Raw genomic sequence first — 27,995 nt, 5'->3', positions numbered from 1 at the left:
TTACCCCCTTACAGCAAGGTGTCGTCTAGTGCCCCTCATGATTTGCCCATCACAGGGGCTCGTGGGCGTATCATACTGAGCTGGCAGCGGGATTATCCTGCCCCTATGTGTAACTGTGGGTACGAGGGTTTGGCCCCCAAGGGCCCCTGGCACAGAGCAGGGTGGGGCAATGCCAGGGAGAGACTGAGACAAAAAAGAATGAAGGTTCCACAAGTCGACGCCTCTCTGGGATATTGTGGCGCTGGTAACGGGGCAAATGCCCCAAATGCCAACAAAGTGGCGCAGCAGCGGGACGGTGAGGAAGATGGCGCCAAACATTTCAGCAGGATCACGTTTTATTTCCATAGCGCCGGCAAGTCACAAGAGAATCTAATCCAATAAAATGGGAGGTGACATGGGTCATGTGACTATTTATATGGGCCGATTGGGTCAGGGTTGATGATAAATCCTTTCTGGGTTACAAATTCAGCTTCCCACCCATTACCCACCCACCGGCGCTACACGGGGGGTCTGGCTAAACCCAAAACAAGGCCCTGTTGGTCTGGGAAGGGGTCGGCAGCTCCAGGCCGGGGGCGTCTCCTTCACAGACTTTGGGGTGCACCCCCCCCCCAGGAAGCAACGCACACAAGCAGCCAATCAGTATATACAGGATTTATTGCATTCAGTGGCGCGGGGAGGGTCTGCCTGATGAAGGCTGAGGTAAGCGCACCTTGGACAGCTCCAAGTCGGAATCCACAAAGGTATAAGGGGTGTAGCCGTAATGCTGCAGGTTCTGGTACTTTGAGTTGTCAAACGGCGGCGCTTCCATAACCGGAGCGGCAGGAGGAGGGACCGGAGCGACAGGAGGAGGAGCAGCAGCTGCAAAATAAAGAGACGGGGAATGAAGAGACAGCAGACACCCCGTGACACTCTCCTCATCAGAGACAGTCACAGCCAATATTCATTGCATCACCCCAAAATCAGTTATTGGGGCTCATACCTCACTAACTGCCAGGAAATGCCCCCAAATGCAGACAGAAGGCCCAAGCATAGAGGGAGCACCAGGCAGGGCAACTCAATCCCTTGCTCTTATATGGGAGGAACGTTGGGGGCATCCAAGGCTCCTCCCACAGCTACAGGGGGTGCCAGCTCTGCCCGGCTTGGTACCTCTTGGCACTAAAAGCCCCTGTTTAAGGTTAAGATTAAAATAAACCGATGTCCTATCCCATTGGCTGAGAGCCCATCATGTGCCTCATTCATGTTTATCTTTAGTAACATAATCTGCTTTAGTGCCGCTTGTGTCAGACTTGCCGGCTCCAGGTGCATAATTCATTCAGCCTAAGGACAGGTGTATGGCTCCACCTAGGCACGGGCTCCACCTTGCTTGTCCATGACCCTGCCGGTGGGGCACTGAACTGGCCGCCAATTAACTCTTCCTCCTCCTAAGTACCAGACCTGTCAAGGTCCGGTGGGCACAGAGCTGGGGAAGGCATTGGGGTGGATTAGAATGGCCGAGGCTGAAGGTAATGGAACCCAAGCCCGTGTCTGGGTGCAGAAGATCGAGATAAACTGTGAGCTTGGTTGGCTAAATGCTTCTGGGGGCAGAGGTGTAACCGGCCATAACCCTTCCCTTCTCTGGAACCCAGTAGGAAACCCGGCACGTTGGGAGACCCGGAACCCCCTTCACTGGGCCCTCATTATATGTTGAGATGACTTTCACCGACAGCCTCCCTTTGGCCTTGTATTACCCCTGGCTATGCCTCGGCAGCCTCTTCTACCCTATCCTGGGGTTATGGTGCAGCTCTTCCCTAGGGCGCTCCTGGGAATTCGGACTCCTCACTGGACCATTACAACCAAGGACTGGGAATTCTCAGGTCAGATCTACATGGAGACGAGGGCAGTCTTCTGGGAGTGGGTCCCAGCTCTAGGCAGGATACGGGGGTACCAGCAGTGTGTAATACACCGGGCCCAGTGTCACATCACACACAGGCTCCTGCCCTGAATAGGGACAGCACTCAGTACCCACGTACCGGACTGGCAGGGGGCATTAGCGACTTATCCCCATCTGCTGCTCTCCTGAGTGTGCGCCATACTCTGCCTGCCCTACGCTGCCTGTGTGTGCCATACTCTGCCTGCCCTACGCTGCCTGTGTGTGTGCCCTAGCCTGCCTGTGTGTGTGTGCCCTAGCCTGCCTGTGTGTGCCCTAGCCTGCCTGTGTGTGCCATACTCTGCCTGCCCTACCCCGCCTGTGTGTGCCATACTCTGCCTGCCCTACCCCGCCTGTGTGTGCCATACTCTGCCTGCCCTACCCCGCCTGTGTGTGCCATACTGCCCTATCCTGCCTGTGTGTGCCATACTCTGCCTGCCCTATGCTGCCTGTGTGTGCCATACGGGGTGCCATATGGTGGAATTTGTTAGCATTAGGAAACTGTTGTTAGGGGGTCCCTGAGGTGTGTAATTATTTGCTGGTGGTCACTGTGCTACCCACAGGGGAGGAGGTGCCATATGGATTCAAGGGCGTGGCTTAATATGAATGAATAAACTTGTTTTACATATGAATGAAGGGGGATATCCCTACAGTGAGCGCCAACCATTTGGGTTTTTCCAGCGCTACCACCATTAATGTGGGAATGGGCTTAAAGTGGGCGTGGTTTAAAAATTGGGAGTGGTCATTATCGGGCCTCCACCACATAGGATAATTGTGTCCCTCGGTACCACAGAAGTTGGCCAGTTCTGGCACAGAGAGGCAGATAGAAACAGCGGGAGGGTTAGTGGAACAATTACCCACTGGCTTCTGCCCCTGAGTAAAAGTGGGCGGGGCCCTGGGTTGCTTTCCCCTGGATGAAAGGAGGAGCTCAAGTTGTGAAGGTTAAGGGTCAGAAGACTTCTGAGGGGTTAATGAAGTTGCATGGAAAGGGTTAAATGTGGGGCATCAGGGAGGCCAGAGACATGCCCTGTTAGTGTCACAGGAGAGAGAGTTGGGCAAGAGACAGCCAGTCAGGAGAGTGACAGCTACTTTGCTCACATGATCCCGGTGCCGCCTCTTCTGCACCCCCAGAATCTGTCTCCCCCACTTCTTCTGCTGGCGGGGCCGGGCTCCCATTGGCTGGGGAGGTGTCGCCTGAAGGCTTGGTGTCTTCTGGTGCCTCTGGTACCGGAACATCTCCAACTGGGCCACCAAGCTTCTCTTTGCCCTGTGCCAATCCCTCGCTGGGCAGGACTGGCGCCAGGTCCATCAATTCCTCCATCTTGGCTCCTTCAGAACCCGGTGCCGCTGCTAATGGGTCAAGTTCAGCTGAAGTCTCGGTCTCTTTGCCCTGTGCCAATCCCTCGCTGGGCAGGACTGGCGCCGGGTCCATCAATTCCTCCATCTTGGCTCCTTCAGAACCCGGTGCCGCTGCTAATGGGTCAAGTTCAGCTGAAGTCTCGGTCTCTTTGCCCTGTGCCAATCCCTCGCTGGGCAGGACTGGCGCCGGGTCCATCAATTCCTCCATCTTGGCTCCTTCAGAACCCGGTGCCGCTGCTAATGGGTCAAGTTCAGCTGAAGTCTCTGTCTCTTTGCCCTGTGCCAATCCCTCGCTGGGCAGGACTGGCGCCGGGTCCATCAATTCCTCCATCTTGGCTCCTTCAGAACCCGGTGCCGCTGCTAATGGGTCAAGTTCAGCTGAAGTCTCGGTCCCTTTGCCCTGTGCCAATCCCTCGCTGGGCAGGACTGGCGCCGGGTCCATCAGTTGCTCAGTTTTGCCCCCAGAGATGCCCCCTCTTGCTTGGGTTTCTGGAGGTACTGTGGGTGGAGCCCACTCATCCTGGGTCAGCAGGTCCAGGTCTGGATGAGATTCTTTGGGCTGGGCCTTTGCCCCCCCCCTGGCACCGGTGCCCCCTTCATCTTCAGAGTCGGAACTAGAGTCAGAACTAGAACTGGATGAATCTTCATCTTCCTCAGGCCCTTTGGCTTGGGGCCCTCCTGCTCCGGCCCTGGGACCCTCCTGTGGCCCTAAACTCCCTGCAGGCACATGTTCTACCGGCCCGGGGGCCCCCAGTTCCTGTAGGGCAGCGAGTACTGCGGGCGGGGGGAGTCTGGAGGGAACCCCACTTCTGCCCTCACCTGTCACCGGCTCCTGGGGGGCAGCAGGGAATTTAACTGGAAAAGAAACCAAGGTCTTGCTGGCTCTGTGCTGCGGGGGTCCCTCACCTGGGGGGAGAGAGAGCCCAGAAACTGATATGGGGGGGTATATGGGGCAGATACTATTGTGTATGGGGGGCAGTACAGGGGGGTATAAGGGGCAGATACTACAGTGTATGAGGGGGCAGTACAGGGGGGTATAAGGGGCAGATACTATTGTGTATGAGGGGGCAGTACAGGGGGGTATAAGGGGCAGATACTATTGTGTATGGGGGGGCAGTACAGGGGGGTATAAGGGACAGATACTATTGTGTATGGGGGGCAGTACAGGGGGGTATAAGGGGCAGATACTACAGTGTATGAGGGGGCAGTACAGGGGGGTATATGGGGCAGTACTACAGTATATGAGGGGGCAGTACAGGGGGTATAAGGGGCAGATACTACAGTATATGAGGGAGCAGTACAGGGGGTATAAGGGACAGATACTACAGTGTATGAGGGGGCAGTACAGGGGGGTATATGGGGCAGATACTACAGTGTATGGAGGGCAGTACAGGGGGGTATAAGGGGCAGATACTACAGTGTATGGGGGGCAGTACAGGGGGGTATAAGGGACAGATACTACAGTGTATGAGGGGGCAGTACAGGGGGGTATATGGGGCAGATACTACAGTGTATGGGGGGCAGTACAGGGGGGTATAAGGGGCAGTACAGGGGGGTATAAGGGGCAGATACTACAGTTGTATGAGGGGGCAGTACAGGGGGGTATATGGGGCAGATACTACAGTGTATGGGGGGCAGTACAGGGGGGTATAAGGGACAGATACTACAGTGTATGAGGGGGGCAGTACAGGGGGGTATATGGGGCAGATATTACAGTGGTATGGGGGGCAGTACAGGGGGTATAAGGGGCAGATACTACAGTGTATGAGGGGGCAGTACAGGGGGGTATAAGGACAGATACTACAGTGTATGAGGGGGCAGTACAGGGGGGGTATATGGGGCAGATACTACAGTGTATGGGGGGCAGTACAGGGGGGTATAAGGGGCAGATACTACAGTGTATGAGGGGGCAGTACAGGGGGGTATAAGGGGCAGATACTACAGTGTATGGGGGGCAGTACAGGGGGGTATAAGGGACAGATACTACAGTGTATGAGGGGGCAGTACAGGGGGGTATAAGGGGCAGATACTACAGTGTATGAGGGGGCAGTACAGGGGGGTATAAGGGACAGATACTACAGTGTATGAGGGGGCAGTACAGGGGGGTATAAGGGACAGATACTACAGTATATGAGGGGGCAGTACAGGGGGATATAAGGGACAGATACTACAGTGTATGAGGGGGCAGTACAGGGGGGTATATGGGGCAGATACTACAGTGTATGAGGGGGCAGTACAGGGGGGTATATGGGGCAGATACTACAGTGTATGAGGGGGCAGTACAGGGGGTATAAGGGGCAGATACTACAGTGTATGAGGGGGCAGTACAGGGGGGTATATGGGGCAGATACTACAGTATATGAGGGGGCAGTACAGGGGGGTATAAGGGGCAGATACTACAGTATATGAGGGGGCAGTACAGGGGGGTATAAGGGGCAGATACTACAGTGTATGAGGGGGCAGTACAGGGGGGTATAAGGGGCAGAAGACAATAGAGGGGTAAGTAGGAGACAGTTACCTCCGCTTTTCGCTCGGATCGGGGTCCCACTGATCGTGCGCAGAAGCAGAACCTGCGGAAGAGAAACCCCCCAATCAGTGTCAGTGGAACAGCTCCTCCCCCTTCCCATTGGCCCAGGGAGCCCCTGACCTATGACCTAATGAAACATGGCAGCCCCCGTATTGGCAGAAACTGTACTTACCCCACTTCCCCCAGCGCCCCCCCCCCGACCTTCAGCCAAATGTGCAGCAATGAGGCCGGACCCCAAAGGCTGGGGGACCCCATTTATTTATAGAGGATAAAGTCACCCCCAGTGGGGCAGGGACAGTGGGGTAACAGATACCCCCAGTGGGGCAGGGACAGTGGGGTAACAGATACCCCCAGTGTGGCAGGGACAGTGGGGTAACAGATACCCCCAGTGGGGCAGGGGCAGTGGGGTAACAGATACCCCCAGTGGGGCAGGGACAGTGGGGTAACAGATACCCCCAGTGGGGCAGGGACAGTGGGGTAACAGATACCCCCAGTGTGGCAGGGACAGTGGGGTAACAGATACCCCCAGTGGGGCAGGGACAGTGGGGTAACAGATACCCCCAGTGGGGTAACAGATACCCCCAGTGGGGCAGGGACAGTAGGGTAACAGATACCCCCAGGGGGGCAGGGGCAGTTGGGTAACAGATACCCCCAGGGGGGCAGGGGCAGTAGGGTAACAGATACCCCCAGGGGGGCAGGGGCAGTTGGGTAACAGATACCCCCAGTGGGGCAGGGACAGTAGGGTAACAGATACCCCCAGGGGGGCAGGGACAGAAGGGTAACAGATACCCCCAGGGGGGCAGGGAAAGTAGGGTAACAGATACCCCCAGTGGGGCAGGGACAGTAGGGTAACAGATACCCCCAGGGGGGCAGGGACAGTAGGGTAACAGATACCCCCAGAGGGGCAGGGGCAGTTGGGTAACAGATACCCCCAGGGGGGCAGGGGCAGTTGGGTAACAGATACCCCCAGGGGGGCAGGGACAGTAGGGTAACAGATACCCCCAGGGGGGCAGGGACAGTAGGGTAACAGATACCCCCAGGGGGGCAGGGGCAGTAGGGTAACAGATACCCCCAGGGGGGCAGGGACAGTAGGGTAACAGATACCCCCAGGGGGGGCAGGGGACAGTAGGGTAACAGATACCCCCAGGGGGGCAGGGGCAGTTGGGTAACAGATACCCCCAGGGGGGCAGGGGCAGTTGGGTAACAGATACCCCCAGGGGGGCAGGGACAGTAGGGTAACAGATACCCCCAGGGGGGCAGGGACAGTTGGGTAACAGATACCCCCAGGGGGGCAGGGACAGTTGGGTAACAGATACCCCCAGGGGGGCAGGGACAGTAGGGTAACAGATACCCCCAGGGGGGCAGGGACAGTAGGGTAACAGATACCCCCAGGGGGGCAGGGACAGTTGGGTAACAGATACCCCCAGGGGGGCAGGGGCAGTTGGGTAACAGATACCCCCAGTGGGGCAGGGGCAGTAGGGTAACAGATACCCCCAGTGGGGCAGGGACAGTAGGGTAACAGATACCCCCGGGGGGGAGATACTGACCCACTCCGGGCCTTTCTGGGACTTTATTTCACCTTCTCACCCAGTTTGGGGGCAGTTCAGCCCTGCGGACCCGGGTCAGTACCCAATGGGCTGGGAGACAGTACCGAGTAGCACAAGAGCCCGTTCCCCCCCGGTACCTGGCGCAGAGCCCGCCCAGCCGGAGCCGCCATTCTGACCCTGGGACTGAGGCGCGCACTGATGACGCAGTTACGCACAACGGGAAGTGACGTCACAGCGGCGCGCCCGGCAGGAACCGACACACGTGGGTGCAGCCGGACAGGAGAGGAGACAGGATGCTGCGCCTGGGGTCCTCCGGCCTGGCACTCACCGGGAGCAGCCGGGTACTGGGGCACCGAGCCGGGTAACTCCCCCCCCCACTACTGTCTGTAGCACCCCCATACCCACAGGGACCCCCCCACTGTCTGCCTGTGGCACCCCCATACCCACAGGGACCCCCCCACTACTGTCTGTAGCACCCCCATACCCACAGGGACCCCCCCACTGTCTGCCTGTGGCACCCCCATACCCACAGGGACCCCCCCTACTGTCTGTAGCACCCCCATACCCACAGGGACCCCCCCTACTGTCTGTAGCACCCCCATACCCACAGGGACCCCCCCTACTGTCTGTAGCACCCCCATACCCACAGGGACCCCCCCACTGTCTGCCTGTGGCACCCCCATACCCACAGGGACCCCCCCTACTGTCTGTAGCACCCCCATACCCACAGGGACCCCCCCTACTGTCTGTAGCACCCCCATACCCACAGGGACCCCCCTACTGTCTGTGGCACCCCCATACCCACAGGGACCCCCCCTACTGTCTGTAGCACCCCCATACCCACAGGGACCCCCCCTACTGTCTGTAGCACCCCCATACCCACAGGGACCCCCCCACTACTGTCTGTCTGTGGCACCCCATACCCACCGGGACCCCCCCACTACTGTCTGTCTGTGGCACCCCCATACCCACAGGGACCCCCCCCACTGTCTGTGGCACCCCCATACCCACAGGGACCCCCAGCTCCCTCCTCCCCCATCATAGCACCCCCATACCCACAGGGACCCCCAGCTCCCTCCTCCCCCATCACAGCACCCCCATACCCACAGGGACCCCCAGCTCCCTCCTCCCCCATCACAGCACCCCCATACCCACAGGGACCCCCAGCTCCCTCCTCCCCCATCACAGCACCCCCATACCCACAGGGACCCCCCAGCTCCCTCCTCCCCCATCACAGCACCCCCATACCCACAGGGACCCCCAGCTCCCTCCTCCCCCATCATAGCACCCCCATACCCACAGGGACCCCCAGCTCCCTCCTCCCCCCATCACAGCACCCCCATACCCACAGGGACCCCCCAGCTCCCTCCTCCCCCATCACAGCACCCCCATACCCACAGGGACCCCCAGCTCCCTCCTCCCCCATCACAGCACCCCCATACCCACAGGGACCCCCAGCTCCCTCCTCCCCCATCACAGCACCCCCATACCCACAGGGACCCCCAGCTCCCACCTCCCCCATCACAGCACCCCATACCCACAACTGTGTTGAACCCAGTAACTGTATGTGGGGAAGGGTAGGACCCACTGTTGCCCCTCTGGCCCTGGTTTGGGCCCCTCTGTGACGCACTGTTGCCCCTCTGTGACCCACTGTTGCCCCTCTGTGACCCACTGTTGCCCCTCTGTGACCCACTGTTGCCCCTCTGTGACCCACTGTTGCCCCTCTGTGACCCACTGTTGCCCCTCTGGCCCTGGTTTGGGCCCCTCTGTGACCCACTGTTGCCCCTCTGGCCCTGGTTTGGGGCCCCTCTGTGACCCACTGTTGCCCCTCTGGCCCTGGTTTGGGCCCCTCTGTGACCCACTGTTGCCCCTCTGGCCCTGGTTTGGGCCCCTCTGTGACCCACTGTTGCCCCTCTGTGACCCACTGTTGCCCCTCTGTGACCCACTGTTGCCCCTCTGTGACCCACTGTTGCCCCTCTGGCCCTGGTTGGGCCCCTCTGTGACCCACTGTTGCCCCTCTGTGACCCACTGTTGCCCCTCTGTGACCCACTGTTGCCCCTCTGGCCCTGGTTTGGGGCCCCTCTGTGACCCACTGTTGCCCCTCTGGCCCTGGTTTGGGCCCCTCTGTGACCCACTGTTGCCCCTCTGGCCCTGGTTTGGGCCCCTCTGTGACCCACTGTTGCCCCTCTGTGACCCACTGTTGCCCCTCTGTGACCCACTGTTGCCCCTCTGTGACCCACTGTTGCCCCTCTGGCCCTGGTTTGGGCCCCTCTGTGACCCACTGTTGCCCCTCTGTGACCCCAACTGTTGCCCCTCTGTGACCCACTGTTGCCCCTCTGTGACCCACTGTTGCCCCTCTGGCCCTGGTTTGGGCCCCTCTGTGACCCACTGTTGCCCCTCTGGCCCTGGTTTGGGCCCCTCTGTGACCCACTGTTGCCCCTCTGTGACCCACTGTTGCCCCTCTGTGACCCACTGTTGCCCCTCTGGCCCTGGTTTGGGCCCCTCTGTGACCCACTGTTGCCCCTCTGTGACCCACTGTTGCCCCTCTGTGACCCACTGTTGCCCCTCTGTGACCCACTGTTGCCCCTCTGGCCCTGGTTTGGGCCCCTCTGTGACCCACTGTTGCCCCTCTGGCCCTGGTTTTGGGCCCCTCTGTGACCCACTGTTGCCCCTCTGTGACCCACTGTTGCCCCTCTGTGACCCACTGTTGCCCCTCTGGCCCTGGTTTGGGCCCCTCTGTGACCCACTGTTGCCCCTCTGTGACCCACTGTTGCCCCTCTGTGACCCACTGTTGCCCCTCTGTGACCCACTGTTGCCCCTCTGGCCCTGGTTTGGGCCCCTCTGTGACCCACTGTTGCCCCTCTGTGACCCACTGTTGCCCCTCTGTGACCCACTGTTGCCCCTCTGTGACCCACTGTTGCCCCTCTGTGACCCACTGTTGCCCCTCTGTGACCCACTGTTGCCCCTCTGTGACCCACTGTTGCCCCTCTGTGACCCACTGTTGCCCCTCTGTGACCCACTGTTGCCCCTCTGTGACCCACTGTTGCCCCTCTGTGACCCACTGTTGCCCCTCTGTGACCCACTGTTGCCCCTCTGGCCCTGGTTTGGGCCCCTCTGTGACCCACTGTTGCCCCTCTGTGACCCACTGTTGCCCTCTGTGACCCACTGTTGCCCCTCTGTGACCCACTGTTGCCCCTCTGTGACCCACTGTTGCCCCTCTGTGACCCACTGTTGCCCCTCTGTGACCCACTGTTGCCCCTCTGGCCCTGGTTTGGGCCCCTCTGTGACCCAGGGGTGTGTATCCAGTTGCTCCAACCCTAGTGCCCCTGTGTTACCCAGGGTTACCCTCACACCGAGTCTGCTCTGAATAGGAGCCAGAGGGATTCTGGGAGTTGTAGTTTAACACCCTTTGTTGCCAGTCCTTGTTTTACTCTGTTTGTACCATGTGACATATTCTGCCCATTCCTATTGGTCCCTGCAGGAGCGAGTGCCCCCCCTTCCACTTGGATTGCAGTTCTTTGGAGAAGCAGAGCGCAGCCCCAGGGTGAGTGTCAGCCTTTGTGCCTACCCATCATTCCCTGCTAGAATCTGGGGGGGCTCCCCCCGCTTATGGGTTTAATGGCACATTCTGCCCCACTTGCAACTGTTTCCCCTGCTGTGGCTTCTAATTGCCCCCATGCAGTGGTATTATTGGGGCTCAGTAAGTGTAGGTACCCCAGTAATACATTTATATTGGGGCTCAGTGAGTGTAGGTACCCCAGTAATGCATTTATATTGGGGCTCAGTGAGTGTAGGTACCCCAGTAATACATTTATATTGGGGCTCAGTGAGTGTAGGTACCCCAGTAATGCATTTATATTGGGGCTCAGTGAGTGTAGGTACCCCAGTAATACATTTATATTGGGGCTCAGTGAGTGTAGGTACCCCAGTAATGCATTTATATTGGGGCTCAGTGAGTGCCGGTACCCCAGTAATACATTTATATTGGGGCTCAGTGAGTGTAGGTACCCCAGTAATGCATTTATATTGGGGCTCAGTGAGTGTAGGTACCCCAGTAATGCATTTATATTGGGGCTCAGTGAGTGTAGGTACCCCAGTAACGCATTTATATTGGGGCTCAGTGAGTGCCGGTACCCCAGTAATGCATTTATATTGGGGCTCAGTGAGTGTAGGTACCCCAGTAATGCATTTATATTGGGGCTCAGTGAGTGTAGGTACCCCAGTAATGCATTTATATTGGGGCTCAGTGAGTGTAGGTACCCCAGTAATACATTTATATTGTGGCTCAGTGAGTGCCGGTACCCCAGTAATGCATTTATATTGGGGCTCAGTGAGTGTAGGTACCCCAGTAATACATTTATATTGGGGCTCAGTGAGTGTAGGTACCCCAGTAATGCATTTATATTGGGGCTCAGTGAGTGTAGGTACCCCAGTAATACATTTATATTGGGGCTCAGTGAGTGCCGGTACCCCAGTAATGCATTTATATTGGGGCTCAGTGAGTGCCGGTACCCCAGTAATGCATTTATATTGGGGCTCAGTGAGTGTAGGTACCCCAGTAATACATTTATATTGGGGCTCAGTGAGTGTAGGTACCCCAGTAATACATTTATATTGGGGCTCAGTGAGTGCCGGTACCCCAGTAATGCATTTATATTGGGGCTCAGTGAGTGTAGGTACCCCAGTAATACATTTATATTGGGGCTCAGTGAGTGTAGGTACCCCAGTAATACATTTATATTGGGGCTCAGTGAGTGCCGGTACCCCAGTAATACATTTATATTGGGGCTCAGTGAGTGCCGGTACCCCAGTAATGCATTTATATTGGGGCTCAGTGAGTGCCGGTACCCCAGTAATGCATTTATATTGGGGCTCAGTGAGTGCCGGTACCCCAGTAATGCCCCTCTCCTCCCCCAGACAGGAGGGCTCAGTGGACCCTCAGGGGTCGGATAAGATCCTCGCTGCTGCCTTCTCACCCTCGGGGGAATATTTTGCCCTCACAGATGATAACAAGAGGCTGATTCTGTTTCAGACCAAACCTGCGTGGGAGACTATCAGTGTGAGGTGGGTGTGTAACCCTTTCCTGTTCCTGACCTGACTCCTCCCATTCTGTCCTTTTCCTGACCTGACTCCTCCCATTCTGTCCTTTTCCTGACATGACTCCTCCCATTCTGTCCTTTTCCTGACCTGACTCCTCCCATTCTGTCCTTTTCCTGACCTGACTCCTCCCATTCTGTTCTTTTCCTGACCTGACTCCTCCCATTCTGTCCTTTTCCTGACATGACTCCTCCCATTCTGTCCTTTTCCTGACATGACTCCTCCCATTCTGTCCTTTTCCTGACCTGACTCCTCCCATTCTGTCCTTTTCCTGACCTGACTCCTCCCATTCTGTCCTGTTCCTGACCTGACTCCTCCCATTCTGTATTTTTCCTGACTCCTCCCATTCTATCCCTTTCCTCTCCTGACTCCTCCCATTCTATCCCTTTCCTGACCTGACTCCTCCCATTCTGGCCCTTTCCTTTTCCTGACTCCTCCCATTCTGTCCTTTTCCTGACTCCTCCCATTCTGTCCTTTTCCTGACATGACTCCTCCCATTCTGTCCTTTTCCTGACCTGACTCCTCCCATTCTGTATTTTTCCTGACTCCTCCCATTCTATCCCTTTCCTCTCCTGACTCCTCCCATTCTATCCCTTTCCTGACCCGACTCCTCCCATTCTGGCCCTTTCCTTTTCCTGACTCCTCCCATTCTGTCCTTTTCCTGACTCCTCCCATTCTATCCCTTTCCTGACCTGACTCCTCCCATTCTGGCCCTTTCCTTTTCCTGACTCCTCCCATTCTGTCCTTTTCATGACTCCTCCCATTCTATCCCTTTCCTGACCCGACTCCTCCCATTCTATCCCTGACCTGACTCCTCCCTTTCTGCCCCTCTCTCTTGCTACCCTGACTCCTCCCTCTCTCTCTCGCTACCCTGACTCCTCCCTCTCTCTCGCTACCCTGACTCCTCCCTCTCTCTCGCTACCCTGACTCCTCCCTCTCTCTCTCGCTACCCTGACTCCTCCCTCTCTCTCTCGCTACCCTGACTCCTCCCTCTCTCTCTCGCTACCCTGACTCCTCCCTCTCTCTCTCGCTACCCTGACTCCTCCCTCTCTCTCGCTACCCTGACTCCTCCCTCTCTCTCGCTACCCTGACTTCTCCCTCTCTCTCGCTACCCTGATTCCTCCCTCTCTCTCGCTACCCTGACTCCTCCCTCTCTCTCTCGCTACCCTGACTCCTCCCATTCTGTCATTTTCCTGACCTGACTCCTCCCATTCTGTCCTTTTCCTGACCTGACTCCTCCCATTCTGTACTTTTCCTGACTCCTCCCATTCTATCCCTTTCCTGACCTGACTCCTCCCATTCTATCCCTTTCCTCACCTGACTCCTCCCTTTCTGGCTCTCTCTCTTGCTACCCTGACTCCTCCCTCTCGCTACCCTGGACTCCTCCCTCTCTCTCTCGCTACCCTGACTCCTCCCTCTCTCTCTCGCTACCCTGACTCCTCCCTCTCTCTCGCTACCCTGACTCCTCCCTCTCTCTCGCTACCCTGACTCCTCCCTCTCTCTCGCTACCCTGACTCCTCCCTCTCTCTCGCTACCCTGACTCCTCCCTCTCTCTCGCTACCCTGACTCCTCCCTCTCTCTCGCTACCCTGACTCCTCCCTCTCTCTCTCGCTACCCTGACTCCTCCCTCTCTCTCTCGCTACCCTGACTCCTCCCTCTCTCTCTCGCTACCCTGACTCCTCCCTCTCTCTCTCGCTACCCTGACTCCTCCCTCTCTCTCTCGCTACCCTGACTCCTCCCTCTCTCTCGCTACCCTGACTCCTCCCTCTCTCTCTCGCTACCCTGACTCCTCCCTCTCTCTCTCGCTACCCTGACTCCTCCCTCTCTCTCTCGCTACCCTGACTCCTCCCTCTCTCTCTCGCTACCCTGACTCCTCCCTCTCTCTCTCGCTACCCTGACTCCTCCCTCTCTCTCTCGCTACCCTGACTCCTCCCTCTCTCTCTCGCTACCCTGACTCCTCCCTCTCTCTCTCGCTACCCTGACTCCTCCCTCTCTCTCTCGCTACCCTGACTCCTCCCTCTCTCTCTCGCTACCCTGACTCCTCCCTCTCTCTCTCGCTACCCTGACTCCTCCCTCTCTCTCTCGCTACCCTGACTCCTCCCTCTCTCTCTCGCTACCCTGACTCCTCCCTCTCTCTCTCGCTACCCTGACTCCTCCCTCTCTCTCTCGGCTACCCTGACTCCTCCCTCTCTCTCGCTACCCTGACTCCTCCCTCTCTCTCTCGCTACCCTGACTCCTCCCTCTCTCTCTCGCTACCCTGACTCCTCCCTCTCTCTCGCTACCCTGACTCCTCCCTCTCTCTCTCGCTACCCTGACTCCTCCCTCTCGCTACCCTGACTCCTCCCTCTCGCTACCCTGACTCCTCCCTCTCTCTCTCGCTACCCTGACTCCTCCCTCTCTCTCTCGCTACCCTGACTCCTCCCTCTCTCTCTCGCTACCCTGACTCCTCCCTCTCTCTCTCGCTACCCTGACTCCTCCCTCTCTCTCTCTACCCTGACTCCTCCCTCTCTCTCTCGCTACCCTGACTCCTCCCTCTCTCTCTCGCTACCCTGACTCCTCCCTCTCTCTCTCGCTACCCTGACTCCTCCCTCTCTCTCTCGCTACCCTGACTCCTCCCTCTCTCTCTCGCTACCCTGACTCCTCCCTCTCTCTCTCGCTACCCTGACTCCTCCCTCTCTCTCTCGCTACCCTGACTCCTCCCTCTCTCTCTCGCTACCCTGACTCCTCCCTCTCTCTCTCGCTACCCTGACTCCTCCCTCTCTCTCTCGCTACCCTGACTCCTCCCTCTCTCTCTCGCTACCCTGACTCCTCCCTCTCTCTCTCGCTACCCTGACTCCTCCCTCTCTCTCTCGCTACCCTGACTCCTCCCTCTCTCTCGCTACCCTGACTCCTCCCTCTCTCTCGCTACCCTGACTCCTCCCTCTCTCTCTCGCTACCCTGACTCCTCCCTCTCTCTCGCTACCCTGACTCCTCCCTCTCTCTCTCGCTACCCTGACTCCTCCCTCTCGCTACCCTGACTCCTCCCTCTCTCTCGCTACCCTGACTCCTCCCTCTCTCTCTCGCTACCCTGACTCCTCCCTCTCTCTCTCGCTACCCTGACTCCTCCCTCTCTCTCTCGCTACCCTGACTCCTCCCTCTCTCTCTCGCTACCCTGACTCCTCCCTCTCTCTCGCTACCCTGACTCCTCCCTCTCTCTCTCGCTACCCTGACTCCTCCCTCTCTCTCGCTACCCTGACTCCTCCCTCTCTCTCTCGCTACCCTGACTCCTCCCTCTCTCTCTCGCTACCCTGACTCCTCCCTCTCTCTCTCGCTACCCTGACTCCTCCCTCTCTCTCTCGCTACCCTGACTCCTCCCTCTCTCTCGCTACCCTGACTCCTCCCTCTCGCTACCCTGACTCCTCCCTCTCGCTACCCTGACTCCTCCCTCTCGCTACCCTGACTCCTCCCTCTCTCTCTCGCTACCCTGACTCCTCCCTCTCTCTCTCGCTACCCTGACTCCTCCCTCTCTCTCTCGCTACCCTGACTCCTCCCTCTCTCTCGCTACCCTGACTCCTCCCTCTCTCTCTCGCTACCCTGACTCCTCCCTCTCTCTCGCTACCCTGACTCCTCCCTCTCTCTCTCGCTACCCTGACTCCTCCCTCTCGCTACCCTGACTCCTCCCTCTCGCTACCCTGACTCCTCCCTCTCGCTACCCTGACTCCTCCCTCTCTCTCTCGCTACCCTGACTCCTCCCTCTCTCTCTCGCTACCCTGACTCCTCCCTCTCTCTCTCGCTACCCTGACTCCTCCCTCTCTCTCTCGCTACCCTGACTCCTCCCTCTCTCTCTCGCTACCCTGACTCCTCCCTCTCTCTCTCGCTACCCTGACTCCTCCCTCTCTCTCTCGCTACCCTGACTCCTCCCTCTCTCTCTCGCTACCCTGACTCCTCCCTCTCTCTCTCGCTACCCTGACTCCTCCCTCTCTCTCTCGCTACCCTGACTCCTCCCTCTCTCTCTCGCTACCCTGACTCCTCCCTCTCTCTCTCGCTACCCTGACTCCTCCCTCTCTCTCTCGCTACCCTGACTCCTCCCTCTCTCTCTCGCTACCCTCCTCCCTCTCTCTCGCTACCCTGACTCCTCCCTCTCTCTCGCTACCCTGACTCCTCCCTCTCTCTCGCTACCCTGACTCCTCCCTCTCTCTCTCGCTACCCTGACTCCTCCCTCTCTCTCTCGCTACCCTGACTCCTCCCTCTCGCTACCCTGACTCCTCCCTCTCGCTACCCTGACTCCTCCCTCTCTCTCGCTACCCTGACTCCTCCCTCTCTCTCTCGCTACCCTGACTCCTCCCTCTCTCTCTCGCTACCCTGACTCCTCCCTCTCTCTCTCGCTACCCTGACTCCTCCCTCTCTCTCTCGCTACCCTGACTCCTCCCTCTCTCTCTCGCTACCCTGACTCCTCCCTCTCTCTCTCGCTACCCTGACTCCTCCCTCTCTCTCTCGCTACCCTGACTCCTCCCTCTCTCTCTCGCTACCCTGACTCTGCTCTTACTCCTCCCTCTCCATGCCTTGACTGTTCCTCCCACTCTGACTCCACCCTGCCAGTTTGTCCCCTCCCCCTGTTGGTGAGAGGCCTTTCCCATTGGCTGTGTTTGTGCCCAGGTGGGTGTCCCGGCGCTGTACGGCTCTCACCTTCTCCCCCTGTGGGGCCCATATTCTGGTGGCGGATAAATCCGGAGATGTTTTCTCGTTCTCGGTGCGGCGGAGTCGGGAGGCGGGGCGCCTGGAGCTGGGACATCTCTCCATGTTGCTGGATGTGGTGAGCGGGGGGTTCCCTAGGGTCCCCCCCATGTGTCCCCCAAGATTATAGGGGAACCCCTCCCTCTATTATTACAATAAGCTGCTCCCGTGGGGCCAGTGCATTGTGGGTAATTATACTCATCCCAGATACAAGTTCTTTAACCTCTTCCTGCCTGGCAGGCAGTGTGCAAGTATCCGTCAGACTAAGTAATAGTTTATCCCACAAGCTGTAAGGGGTTAAATGCTGTTATATTATATATATAAGGGGGTCAGGCTGGGAATGGAGGGGCTGCACTTGGCGCAATATTTAATATTTCATTATTTAAACACAGCAAGTGAATAATTGGGAAACCCGGGGGGGCACTAACGCTGGGGCACTAACGCTGGGGCACTAACGCTGGGGCACTAACGCTGGGGCACTAACGCTGGGGCACTAACGCTGGGGCACTAACGCTGGGGCACTAACGCTGGGGCACTAACGCTGGGGCCGTATTGGGACCCATGGAGGGAGGTGCTCGGTGTTGTTAGGGAAATGGGGAGCACTCAGACTAAGGAATTGCTGATGTTCCTGCCCCCCCAATCCCTGGGCAGTGCCCCCCGTATCCCTGGGCAGTGCCCCCCTTATCCCTGGGCAGTGCCCCCCGTATCCCTGGGCAGTGCCCCCCCAATCCCTGGGCAGTGCCCCCCGTATCCCTGGGCAGTGCCCCCCCTATCCCTGGGCAGTGCCCCCCTATCCCCATCCCTGGGCAGTGCCCCCCCTATCCCTGGGCAGTGCCCCCCCTATCCCTGGGCAGTGCCCCCCGTATCCCTGGGCAGTGCCCCCCGTATCCCTGGGCAGTGCCCCCCTATCCCTGGGCAGTGCCCCCCTATCCCTGGGCAGTGCCCTCCTATCCCTGGGCAGTGCCCCCCCAATCCCTGGGCAGTGCCCCCCCTATCCCTGGGCAGTGCCCCCCCTATCCCTGGGCAGTGCCCCCCCTATCCCTGGGCAGTGCCCCCCCTATCCCTGGGCAGTGCCCCCCCTATCCCTGGGCAGTGCCCCCCCTATCCCTGGGCAGTGCCCCCCCTATCCCTGGGCAGTGCCCCCCCTATCCCTGGGCAGTGCCCCCCCTATCCCTGGGCAGTGCCCCCCCTATCCCTGGGCAGTGCCCCCCCTATCCCTGGGCAGTGCCCCCCCTATCCCTGGGCAGTGCCCCCCTATCCCCATCCCTGGGCAGTGCCCCCCTATCCCCATCCCTGGGCAGTGCCCCTTCATCCCTGGGCAGTGCCCCCCTATCCTTGGGCAGTGTCCCCCTATCCCTGGGCAGTGCCCCCCCCTATCCCTGGGCAGTGCCCCCCCTATCCCTGGGCAGTGCCCCCCCTATCCCTGGGCAGTGCCCCCCTATCCCCATCCCTGGGCAGTGCCCCCCCTATCCCCATCCCTGGGCAGCGCCCCCCCCTATCCCTGGGCAGTGCCCGCTCACTGGCACCAACATGGCTGCTGTTCTGCCCACAGGCCGTCAGTCCGGATGGGAATCACATAATAACCTGCGACCGGGACGAGAAGATCCGAGTGAGCCGCTGGGACTCCCCCCATGTCATCATGTCCTTCTGCCTGGGGCACACAGAGTGAGTGCCCCCCTTATTCCCCTGTACCCCTATACTGTTACACTGCCGGCCAATCATCTTCTGCCCCCATTGTCTCTCTTTGCTCAAGGTTTGTGTCACAGCTTCTGCCCCTCCCTGGGGCAGATAAACTGCTCCTCTCTGGATCTGGGGTAAGTAACTGCCATTATGGGTCCTTTTCATCCCCCCACCCTGTCAGTACTGCCCTCCCCTTCCCTACTCTACCCCACCAGAGCTGCCCTTCCTGCCCCCACCAGAGCTGCCCTTCCTGCCCCCCACCAGAGCTGCCCTTCGTGCCCCCACCAGAGCTGCCCTTCGTGCCCCCACCAGAGCTGCCCTTCGTGCCCCCACCAGAGCTGCCCTTCCTGCCCCCACCAAAGCTGCCCTTCCTGCCCCCACCAGAGCTGCCCTTCCTGCCCCCACCAGAGCTGCCCTTCCTGCCCCCACCAGAGCTGCCCTTCCTGCCCCCACCAGAGCTGCCCATCCTGCCCCCACCACAGCTGCCCTTCGTGCCCCCACCACAGCTGCCCTTCGTGCCCCCACCAGAGCTGCCCTTCCTGCCCCCACCACAGCTGCCCTTCCTGCCCCCACCAGAGCTGCCCTTCCTGCCCCCACCAGAGCTGCCCTTCCTGCCCCACCACAGCTGCCCTTCGTGCCCCCACCACAGCTGCCCTTCGTGCCCCCACCACAGCTGCCCTTCGTGCCCCCACCAGAGCTGCCCTTCGTGCCCCCACCACAGCTGCCCTTCGTGCCCCCACCACAGCTGCCCTTCCTGCCCCCACCACAGCTGCCCTACCTGCCCCCACCACAGCTGCCCATCCTGCCCCCACCACAGCTGCCCTTCGTGCCCCCACCACAGCTGCCCTTCGTGCCCCCACCACAGCTGCCCTTCGTGCCCCCACCACAGCTGCCCTTCGTGCCCCCACCACAGCTGCCCTTCGTGCCCCCACCACAGCTGCCCTTCGTGCCCCCACCACAGCTGCCCTTCGTGCCCCCACCACAGCTGCCCTTCGTGCCCCCACCACAGCTGCCCTTCGTGCCCCCACCACAGCTGCCCTTCGTGCCCCCACCACAGCTGCCCTTCGTGCCCCCACCACAGCTGCCCTTCCTGCCCCCACCACAGCTGCCCTACCTGCCCCCACCACAGCTGCCCTACCTGCCCCCACCACAGCTGCCCTTCGTGCCCCCACCACAGCTGCCCTTCGTGCCCCCACCACAGCTGCCCTTCGTGCCCCCACCACAGCTGCCCTTCGTGCCCCCACCACAGCTGCCCTTCGTGCCCCCACCACAGCTGCCCTTCCTGCCCCCACCAGAGCTGCCCTTCCTGCCCCCACCAGAGCTGCTCGACGTGCCCCCACCAGAGCTGCCCTACCTGCCCCCACCAGAGCCCCACCTTCCCCTTCCATGTTGCACTCGGGGTGGGTAACTCCTCTCTCTGTGCCCCGTGCCAGTCGCCCCCCCTCCATGGCTGCTCTGCTTTACCCGCTGCCCCTGATACCCCCCTGTGCCCCATTGCCCCGGCAGGATGGGACTCTGCGGCTCTGGGACTATGAGTCTGGGAGAGAAGTTCAGAGTGTGACCCTGAGTGGCCTCGACTTGGGAATGGAGCGTCAGGAGAACAAGGTGAGACATTGGGGCTCCCCCCCCCTTGGAACAGTCCAGTCACATGGTCACATGGGGGGGGTTTGAGTCATAGACAAACACCCCGCAGCCCCCAGTCTGGGTAGAAAGTGTTTATTGAGCCAACAAACCAGGCAACGTTTCGGCAGCAGCCCCTTCTCCAGCCCCCACATCGGGCAATAAAGCCCCCTTATGTACATGTGTTCTGGGGGGGTAAACCCCGCCCTCACCATATAACAACCAATTAAGTGTGAATGGGATTGAGGTGTGTCCAATCATAGAAGGGTCAGACAGTCCCGCCCCATTCTGCACAATTAACCCATTCAGTGAGTCTGATTCCCACCTGAATACTAGAAGCAGTTTTATTACAGACTGACCCTGTTCATATGGTGGGTCTGGGGGTCTGTACCCCCCCCCCATAAGGGTATTATAGCTCCTAATGGGGCTTTTATTCTCACCGCTCCCTGCCCCTGTGATCAGCTGAGTGGGGCGGGACTGAAACTATGGACACACCTCAATCCCATTCACACCTGATTCTATTGGTTGTTATATGGTGGGGGCGGGGCTTACACACCACTCCCCCTGAACACATGTACATAAAGGGGCTTTATTGCCCGGTGTGGGGGCTGGAGAAGGGGCTGCTGCCGAAACGTTGCCTGGTTTGTTGCCTCAATAAACACTTTCTACCCAGACTGGGGGCTGCGGGGTGTTTGTCTGTGAGTTATAGTTGCACCTCAGCAGTGAGATCGGCAGCCTGCGCCCAACGCTACAACAAACGCACGGTATAGTGAGTGTAGCTGAGTGTGAGTGTAGCTGAGTGTGAGTGTAGCTGAGTGTGAGTGTAGCTGAGTGTGAGTGTAGCTGAGTGTGAGTGTAGCTGAGTGTGAGTGTAGCTGAGTGTGAGTGTAGCTGAGTGTGAGTGTAGCTGAGTGTGAGTGTAGCTGAGTGTGAGTGTAGCTGAGTGTGAGTGTAGCTGAGTGTGAGTGTAGCTGAGTGTGAGTGTAGCTGAGTGTGAGTGTAAGTGATAGCAGTGGGAGTGATAGCAGTATGAGTGTGAGTGTAGCTGAGTGTGAGTGTAAGTGATAGCAGTGTGAGTGTAGCTGAGTGTAAGTGATAGCAGTATGAGTGTGAGTGTAGCTGAGTGTGAGTGTAAGTGATAGCAGTGTGAGTGATAGCAGTATGAGTGTGAGTGTAGCTGAGTGTAAGTGATAGCAGTGTGAGTGTAAGTGATAGCAGTGTGAGTGATAGCAGTGTGAGTGTGAGTGTAAGTGATAGCAGTGTGAGTGATAGCAGTATGAGTGTGAGTGTAGCTGAGTGTAAGTGATAGCAGTGTGAGTGTGAGTGATAGCAGTGTGAGTGTGAGTGATAGCAGTGTGAGTGATAGCAGTGTGAGTGTAAGTGATAGCAGTGTGAGTGTAAGTGATAGCAGTGTGAGTGATAGCAGTGTGAGTGATAGCAGTGTGAGTGATAGCAGTGTGAGTGATAGCAGTGTGAGTGATAGCAGTGTGAGTGTGAGTGTGAGTGCATTTGCAGTAGAACCAATTTTCTATTTTACCTCCCTATAGAGATTTACTGTCTCCAGAATCAGCTGCTGCGCCTGCAATGGAATCCAACTGGCCATGTTGTGTGAGGGGTGAGTCTGGGGGGGTGAGTCTGGGGCTGTGGTGGTGGGATGGGGCAGAATGAGGGGCTGTGGGGGTGGGATGGGGCAGAATGAGGGGCTGTGGGGGCGGGATGGGGCGGAATGAGGGGCTGTGGGGGTGGGATGGGGCGGAATGAGGGGCTGTGGGGGTGGGATGGGGCAGAATGAGGGGCTGTGGGGGTGGGATGGGGCAGAATGAGGGGCTGTGGGGGTGGGATGGGGCAGAATGAGGGGCTGTGGGGGTGGGATGGGGCAGAATGAGGGGCTGTGGGGGTGGGATGGGGCAGAATGAGGGGCTGTGGGGGTGGGATGGGGCAGAATGAGGGGCTGTGGGGGTGGGATGGGGCAGAATGAGGGGCTGTGGGGGTGGGATGGGCAGAATGAGGGGCTGTGGGGGTGGGATGGGGCAGAATGAGGGGCTGTGGGGGTGGGATGGGGCAGAATGAGGGGCTGTGGGGGTGGGATGGGGCAGAATGAGGGGCTGTGGGGGTGGGATGGGGCAGAATGAGGGGCTGGGGGGGCGGGATGGGGCAGAATGAGGGGCTGTGGGGGCGGGATGGGGCAGAATGAGGGGCTGTGGGGGCGGGATGGGGCAGAATGAGGGGCTGTGGGGGTGGGATGGGGCAGAATGAGGGGCTGTGGGGGTGGGATGGGGCAGAATGAGGGGCTGTGGGGGTGGGATGGGGCAGAATGAGGGGCTGGGGGGCGGGATGGGGCAGAATGAGGGGCTGTGGGGATGTACAGATGTAGAATAGGGATAGTTCCCCTTTAAAGCTTTTGCAGTATAAGGGCAACAAGCTGTGTTTTTGGTTAAGGGGGGGCATTGGGGCATTAAGGGCATTTAGGACCGAGCTCGTTAACGTAACATAGAAGGTAATTTTGCAGGGGCAGGGCCCAGCTCTCTGCACCCCAAAGGCTGACGCTCAGGTCACATGGGCAGAGGGGCCGGGGGGGGTAAGTAATAGTCGGGGGCACTGACTGTCCTGCTTTATTTTAGGGTTCCGGGTATATTCCTGTTCTCTGTGGCCCCCGGGCCGCGCCTCACACTCACACAGTATGTAGCGCTCACTCACACTCCCCTAGACCTGGACTTCGATGGCTCCGCCTACCTGTGGGTTCTGTCGGGCGACTGGGAGGAGCCACTGCTGAAGTATAAAGAGCTGAATGGGCAATGGCAGGTGAGACCTTATGTACAGGAGGGGGCGGGGCAGGTGTGGGGGGTGGGGCAGGTGAGACCTTATGTACAGGAGGGGGCGGGGCAGGTGTGGGGGGTGGGGCAGGTGAGACCTTATGTACAGGAGGGGGCGGGGCAGGTGTGGGGAGGGGGCGGGGCAGGTGAGACCTTATGTACAGGAGGGGGCGGGGCAGGTGAGACCTTATGTACAGGAGGGGGCGGGGCAGGTGTGGGGAGGGGGCGGGGCAGGTGAGACCTTATGTACAGGAGGGGGCGGGGCAGGTGTGGGGGCAGGGCAGGTGAGACCTTATGTACAGGAGGGGGCGGGGCATGTGTTGGGGCGTGACTGATTCCAGGTCCCTCCCCCTTACAGTCAGTTGTGAATGATGAAGAAGTAACGAGGCTCAGTGGGTTTATCCGGGAGAATTGGGCAGATCTGGAAGGTAAGTGGCCCTTGGTTGGGGGCATTAGACGGGGCCCCTGTGTCCCCACTGCCCCCCCTGGTGAGTGTGAGCGCCTCTCTGGCCCAACCCACAGGCTCAGTAATGATTGGCTGCTTTCTGTCCAATCATCATTTGGCACCGTTGCTGCTCCCTGTTGGGTAGAGCAGTGTGTTAGTGAGCCAATCACGTACGAGTAACCTACCTGCAATGGGTCTGTGGGTTCCACCAAATGCCAGGGGGCCTGGGTACTGGGAATGCCTGGGGGGGGCTGTTTGGGCCCCTGGGTACTGGGAATGCCTGGGGGGGGCTGTTTGGGCCCCTGGGTACTGGGAATGCCTGGGGGGGGGCTGTTTGGGCCCCTGGGTACTGGGAATGCCTGGGGGGGGGGGGCTGTTTGGGCCCCTGGGTACTGGGAATGCTGGGGGGGGGCTGTTTGGGCCCCTGGGTACTGGGAATGCCTGGGGGGGGGGGCTGTTTGGGCCCCTGGGTACTGGGAATGCCTGGGGGGGGGCTGTTTGGGCCCCTGGGTACTGGGAATGCCTGGGGGGGGGGCTGTTTGGGCCCCTGGGTACTGGGAATGCTGGGGGGGGGGCTGTTTGGGCCCCTGGGTACTGGGAATGCCTGGGGGGGGGCTGTTTGGGCCCCTGGGTACTGGGAATGCCTGGGGGGGGGGGACTGTTTGGGCCCCTGGGTACTGGGAATGCCTGGGGGGGGGCTGTTTGGGCCCCTGGGGTACTGGGAATGCCTGGGGGGTGGGCTGTTTGGGCCCCTGGGTACTGGGAATGCCTGGGGGGGGGGCTGTTTGGGCCCCTGGGTACTGGGAATGCCTGGGGGGGGGACTGTTTGGGCCCCTGGGTACTGGGAATGCCTGGGGGGGGGCTGTTTGGGCCCCTGGGTACTGGGAATGTCTGGGGGGGGACTGTTTTGGCCCCTGGGTACTGGGAATGCCTGGGGGGGGGCTGTTTGGGCCCCTGGGTACTGGGAATGCCTGGGGGGGGGGCTGTTTGGGCCCCTGGGTACTGGGAATGCCTGGGGGGGCTGTTTGGGCCCCTGGGTACTGGGAATGTCTGGGGGGGGGACTGTTTTGGCCCCTGGGTACTGGGAATGCCTGGGGGGGGGCTGTTTGGGCCCCTGGGTACTGGGAATGCCTGGGGGGGGCTGTTTGGGCCCCTGGGTACTGGGAATGCCTGGGGGGGGGCTGTTTGGGCCCCTGGGTACTGGGAATGTCTGGGGGGGGGCTGTTTGGGCCCCTGGGTACTGGGAATGTCTGGGGGGGGGCTGTTTGGGCCCCTGGGTACTGGGAATGCCTGGGGGGGGGGTGTTTGGGCCCCTGGGTACTGGGAATGCCTGGGGGGGGCTGTTTGGGCCCCTGGGTACTGGGAATGCCTGGGGGGGGTGTTTGGGCCCCTGGGTACTGGGAATGCCTGGGGGGGGGGGGCTGTTTGGGCCCCTGGGTACTGGGAATGCCTGGGGGGGGGCTGTTTGGGCCCCTGGGTACTGGGAATGTCTGGGGGGGGGCTGTTTGGGCCCCTGGGTACTGGGAATGCCTGGGGGGGGGCTGTTTGGGCCCCTGGGTACTGGGAATGCCTGGGGGGGGGTGTTTGGGCCCCTGGGTACTGGGAATGCCTGGGGGGGGCTGTTTGGGCCCCTGGGTACTGGGAATGCCTGGGGGGGGTGTTTGGGCCCCTGGGTACTGGGAATGCCTGGGGGGGGGGCTGTTTGGGCCCCTGGGTACTGGGAATGCCTGGGGGGGGGGCTGTTTGGGCCCCTGGGTACTGGGAATGTCTGGGGGGGGGACTGTTTTGGCCCCTGGGTACTGGGAATGCCTGGGGGGGGGGGGCTGTTTGGGCCCCTGGGTACTGGGAATGCCTGGGGGGGCTGTTTGGGCCCCTGGGTACTGGGAATGTCTGGGGGGGGGACTGTTTTGGCCCCTGGGTACTGGGAATGCCTGGGGGGGGGCTGTTTGGGCCCCTGGGTACTGGGAATGCCTGGGGGGGCTGTTTGGGCCCCTGGGTACTGGGAATGCCTGGGGGGGGGCTGTTTGGGCCCCTGGGTACTGGGAATGTCTGGGGGGGGGCTGTTTGGGCCCCTGGGTACTGGGAATGCCTGGGGGGGGGGCTGTTTGGGCCCCTGGGTACTGGGAATGCCTGGGGGGGGCTGTTTGGGCCCCTGGGTACTGGGAATGCCTGGGGGGGCTGTTTGGGCCCCTGGGTACTGGGAATGCCTGGGGGGGGGGCTGTTTGGGCCCCTGGGTACTGGGAATGCCTGGGGGGGGGGGCTGTTTGGGCCCCTGGGTACTGGGAATGCCTGGGGGGGGGGCTGTTTGGGCCCCTGGGTACTGGGAATGCCTGGGGGGGGGACTGTTTGGGCCCCTGGGTACTGGGAATGCCTGGGGGGGGGCTGTTTGGGCCCCTGGGTGCTGGGAATGCCTGGGGGGGGACTGTTTGGGCCCCTGGGTACTGGGAATGCCTGGGGGGGACTGTTTGGGCCCCTGGGTACTGGGAATGCCTGGGGGGGGCTGTTTGGGCCCCTGGGTACTGGGAATGCCTGGGGGGGGGGACTGTTTGGGCCCCTGGGTACTGGGAATGCCTGGGGGGGGGGGCTGTTTGGGCCCCTGGGTACTGGGAATGCCTGGGGGGGCTGTTTGGGCCCCTGGGTACTGGGAATGTCTGGGGGGGGACTGTTTTGGCCCCTGGGTACTGGGAATGCCTGGGGGGGGGCTGTTTGGGCCCCTGGGTACTGGGAATGCCTGGGGGGGGGGCTGTTTGGGCCCCTGGGTACTGGGAATGTCTGGGGGGGGGACTGTTTTGGCCCCTGGGTACTGGGAATGCCTGGGGGGGGGCTGTTTGGGCCCCTGGGTACTGGGAATGCCTGGGGGGGGGGCTGTTTGGGCCCCTGGGTACTGGGAATGCCTGGGGGGGGCTGTTTGGGCCCCTGGGTACTGGGAATGCCTGGGGGGGGGACTGTTTGGGCCCCTGGGTACTGGGAATGCCTGGGGGGGGCTGTTTGGGCCCCTGGGTGCTGGGAATGCCTGGGGGGGGACTGTTTGGGCCCCTGGGTACTGGGAATGCCTGGGGGGGACTGTTTGGGCCCCTGGGTACTGGGAATGCCTGGGGGGGGCTGTTTGGGCCCCTGGGTACTGGGAATGCCTGGGGGGGGACTGTTTGGGCCCCTGGGTACTGGGAATGCCTGGGGGGGGGACTGTTTGGGCCCCTGGGTACTGGGAATGCCTGGGGGGGGCTGTTTGGGCCCCTGGGTACTGGGAATGCCTGGGGGGGGCTGTTTGGGCCCCTGGGTACTGGGAATGCCTGGGGGGGGACTGTTTGGGCCCTGGGTACTGGGAATGCCTGGGGGGGGGGGCTGTTTGGGCCCCTGGGTACTGGGAATGCCTGGGGGGGGGGCTGTTTGGGCCCCTGGGTGCTGGGAATGCCTGGGGGGGGGCTGTTTGGGCCCCTGGGTACTGGGAATGCCTGGGGGGGGCTGTTTGGGCCCCTGGGTACTGGGAATGCCTGGGGGGGGCTGTTTGGGCCCCTGGGTACTGGGAATGCCTGGGGGGGGCTGTTTGGGCCCCTGGGTACTGGGAATGCCTGGGGGGGGGCTGTTTGGGCCCCTGGGTACTGGGAATGCCTGGGGGGGGCTGTTTGGGCACCTGGGTGCTGGGAATTTCGGGCCCTATTCTGACTCCCAGACCTGCCAGTAACCCCCGAGCTGCTGGTGCTTCTGACCAATGTGTGTCCCTGTAGGCGCCGGGGCCCCTGAGAACCGATTCGCCGTGCTGTACAAGGCAGTGGTGGATAACATGGCCACTTACCTACAGAAGAAGGAGCTACGGTTGGAGAATGAAAAGCGCAAAACCACCGAGGGGCAAGTGGCTCCGGCCAGCAAAGTGCAGAAAACCGAGTGTTAGCAGTGCGACAAGCCTACAGTCACTGTGTGCAATCCTGCCCCTTGTGCCTGACCTGGGAACTGCCCCGGGGGGGTGATAGTGGCCTTTGGGGAGTCAGGAGGGGTCCAGCCTGATGGAGTCTCTGTACTTGGAGCTGTGTATGGGGCGGAGCCCAAAGTACCAGGCCACGCCCATGTCAGTGACGCCACAATCAGAGCTTTTGTTCCACAGCTTGCAGTCACCTGACCATTGAGGCCCCCCAGGAGGGGAGTGTGGGCGGGTCCCAAGGATGATCATAGGGCCAATGTAACATGTGACCCATTGTGATGTCTATAGGAGGTTCTGCAGATTCAGTTCATGGCCCGGGGGGGGGGGGGGCGGGGCAATGTGTATTTTCTTTAATAAAACTTTCACTCACG

At 60.2% G+C, this 27,995-nt stretch overlaps 2 protein-coding genes across 2 annotated transcripts; one reads left to right on the top strand and one right to left on the bottom strand.

The window, feature by feature from the left end:
- Positions 1-636: 636 nt before the first annotated feature.
- On the bottom strand, positions 637-7,558 carry ndufv3 (NADH:ubiquinone oxidoreductase subunit V3). The gene is made up of 4 exons (XM_031896390.1): positions 7,477-7,558; positions 5,784-5,835; positions 3,005-4,171; positions 637-858 (listed from the first exon to the last, which is right to left on the bottom strand). The coding sequence occupies exons 1-4, from the start codon at positions 7,507-7,509 to the stop codon at positions 662-664; spliced, it is 1,449 nt and encodes a 482-aa protein (XP_031752250.1). The 5' UTR covers positions 7,510-7,558; the 3' UTR covers positions 637-661.
- Positions 7,517-27,995, top strand: wdr4 (WD repeat domain 4). The gene is given in 12 exon segments (XM_031896391.1): positions 7,517-7,630; positions 7,633-7,700; positions 10,821-10,883; positions 12,257-12,403; positions 17,072-17,228; positions 18,702-18,814; positions 18,903-18,963; positions 20,336-20,434; positions 21,997-22,064; positions 23,071-23,251; positions 23,621-23,690; positions 27,434-27,995. Coding segments are annotated over 12 exon segments (1,284 nt in total). The 5' UTR covers positions 7,517-7,537; the 3' UTR covers positions 27,598-27,995.

Source organism: Xenopus tropicalis, chromosome 2 (genome assembly GCF_000004195.4).
Source record: "Xenopus tropicalis strain Nigerian chromosome 2, UCB_Xtro_10.0, whole genome shotgun sequence".
Classification (NCBI taxonomy): Eukaryota; Metazoa; Chordata; class Amphibia; order Anura; family Pipidae; genus Xenopus; species Xenopus tropicalis.
Note: the sequence above shows the minus strand (reverse complement) of the source record. Positions and strands in the feature narration are given on the sequence as shown.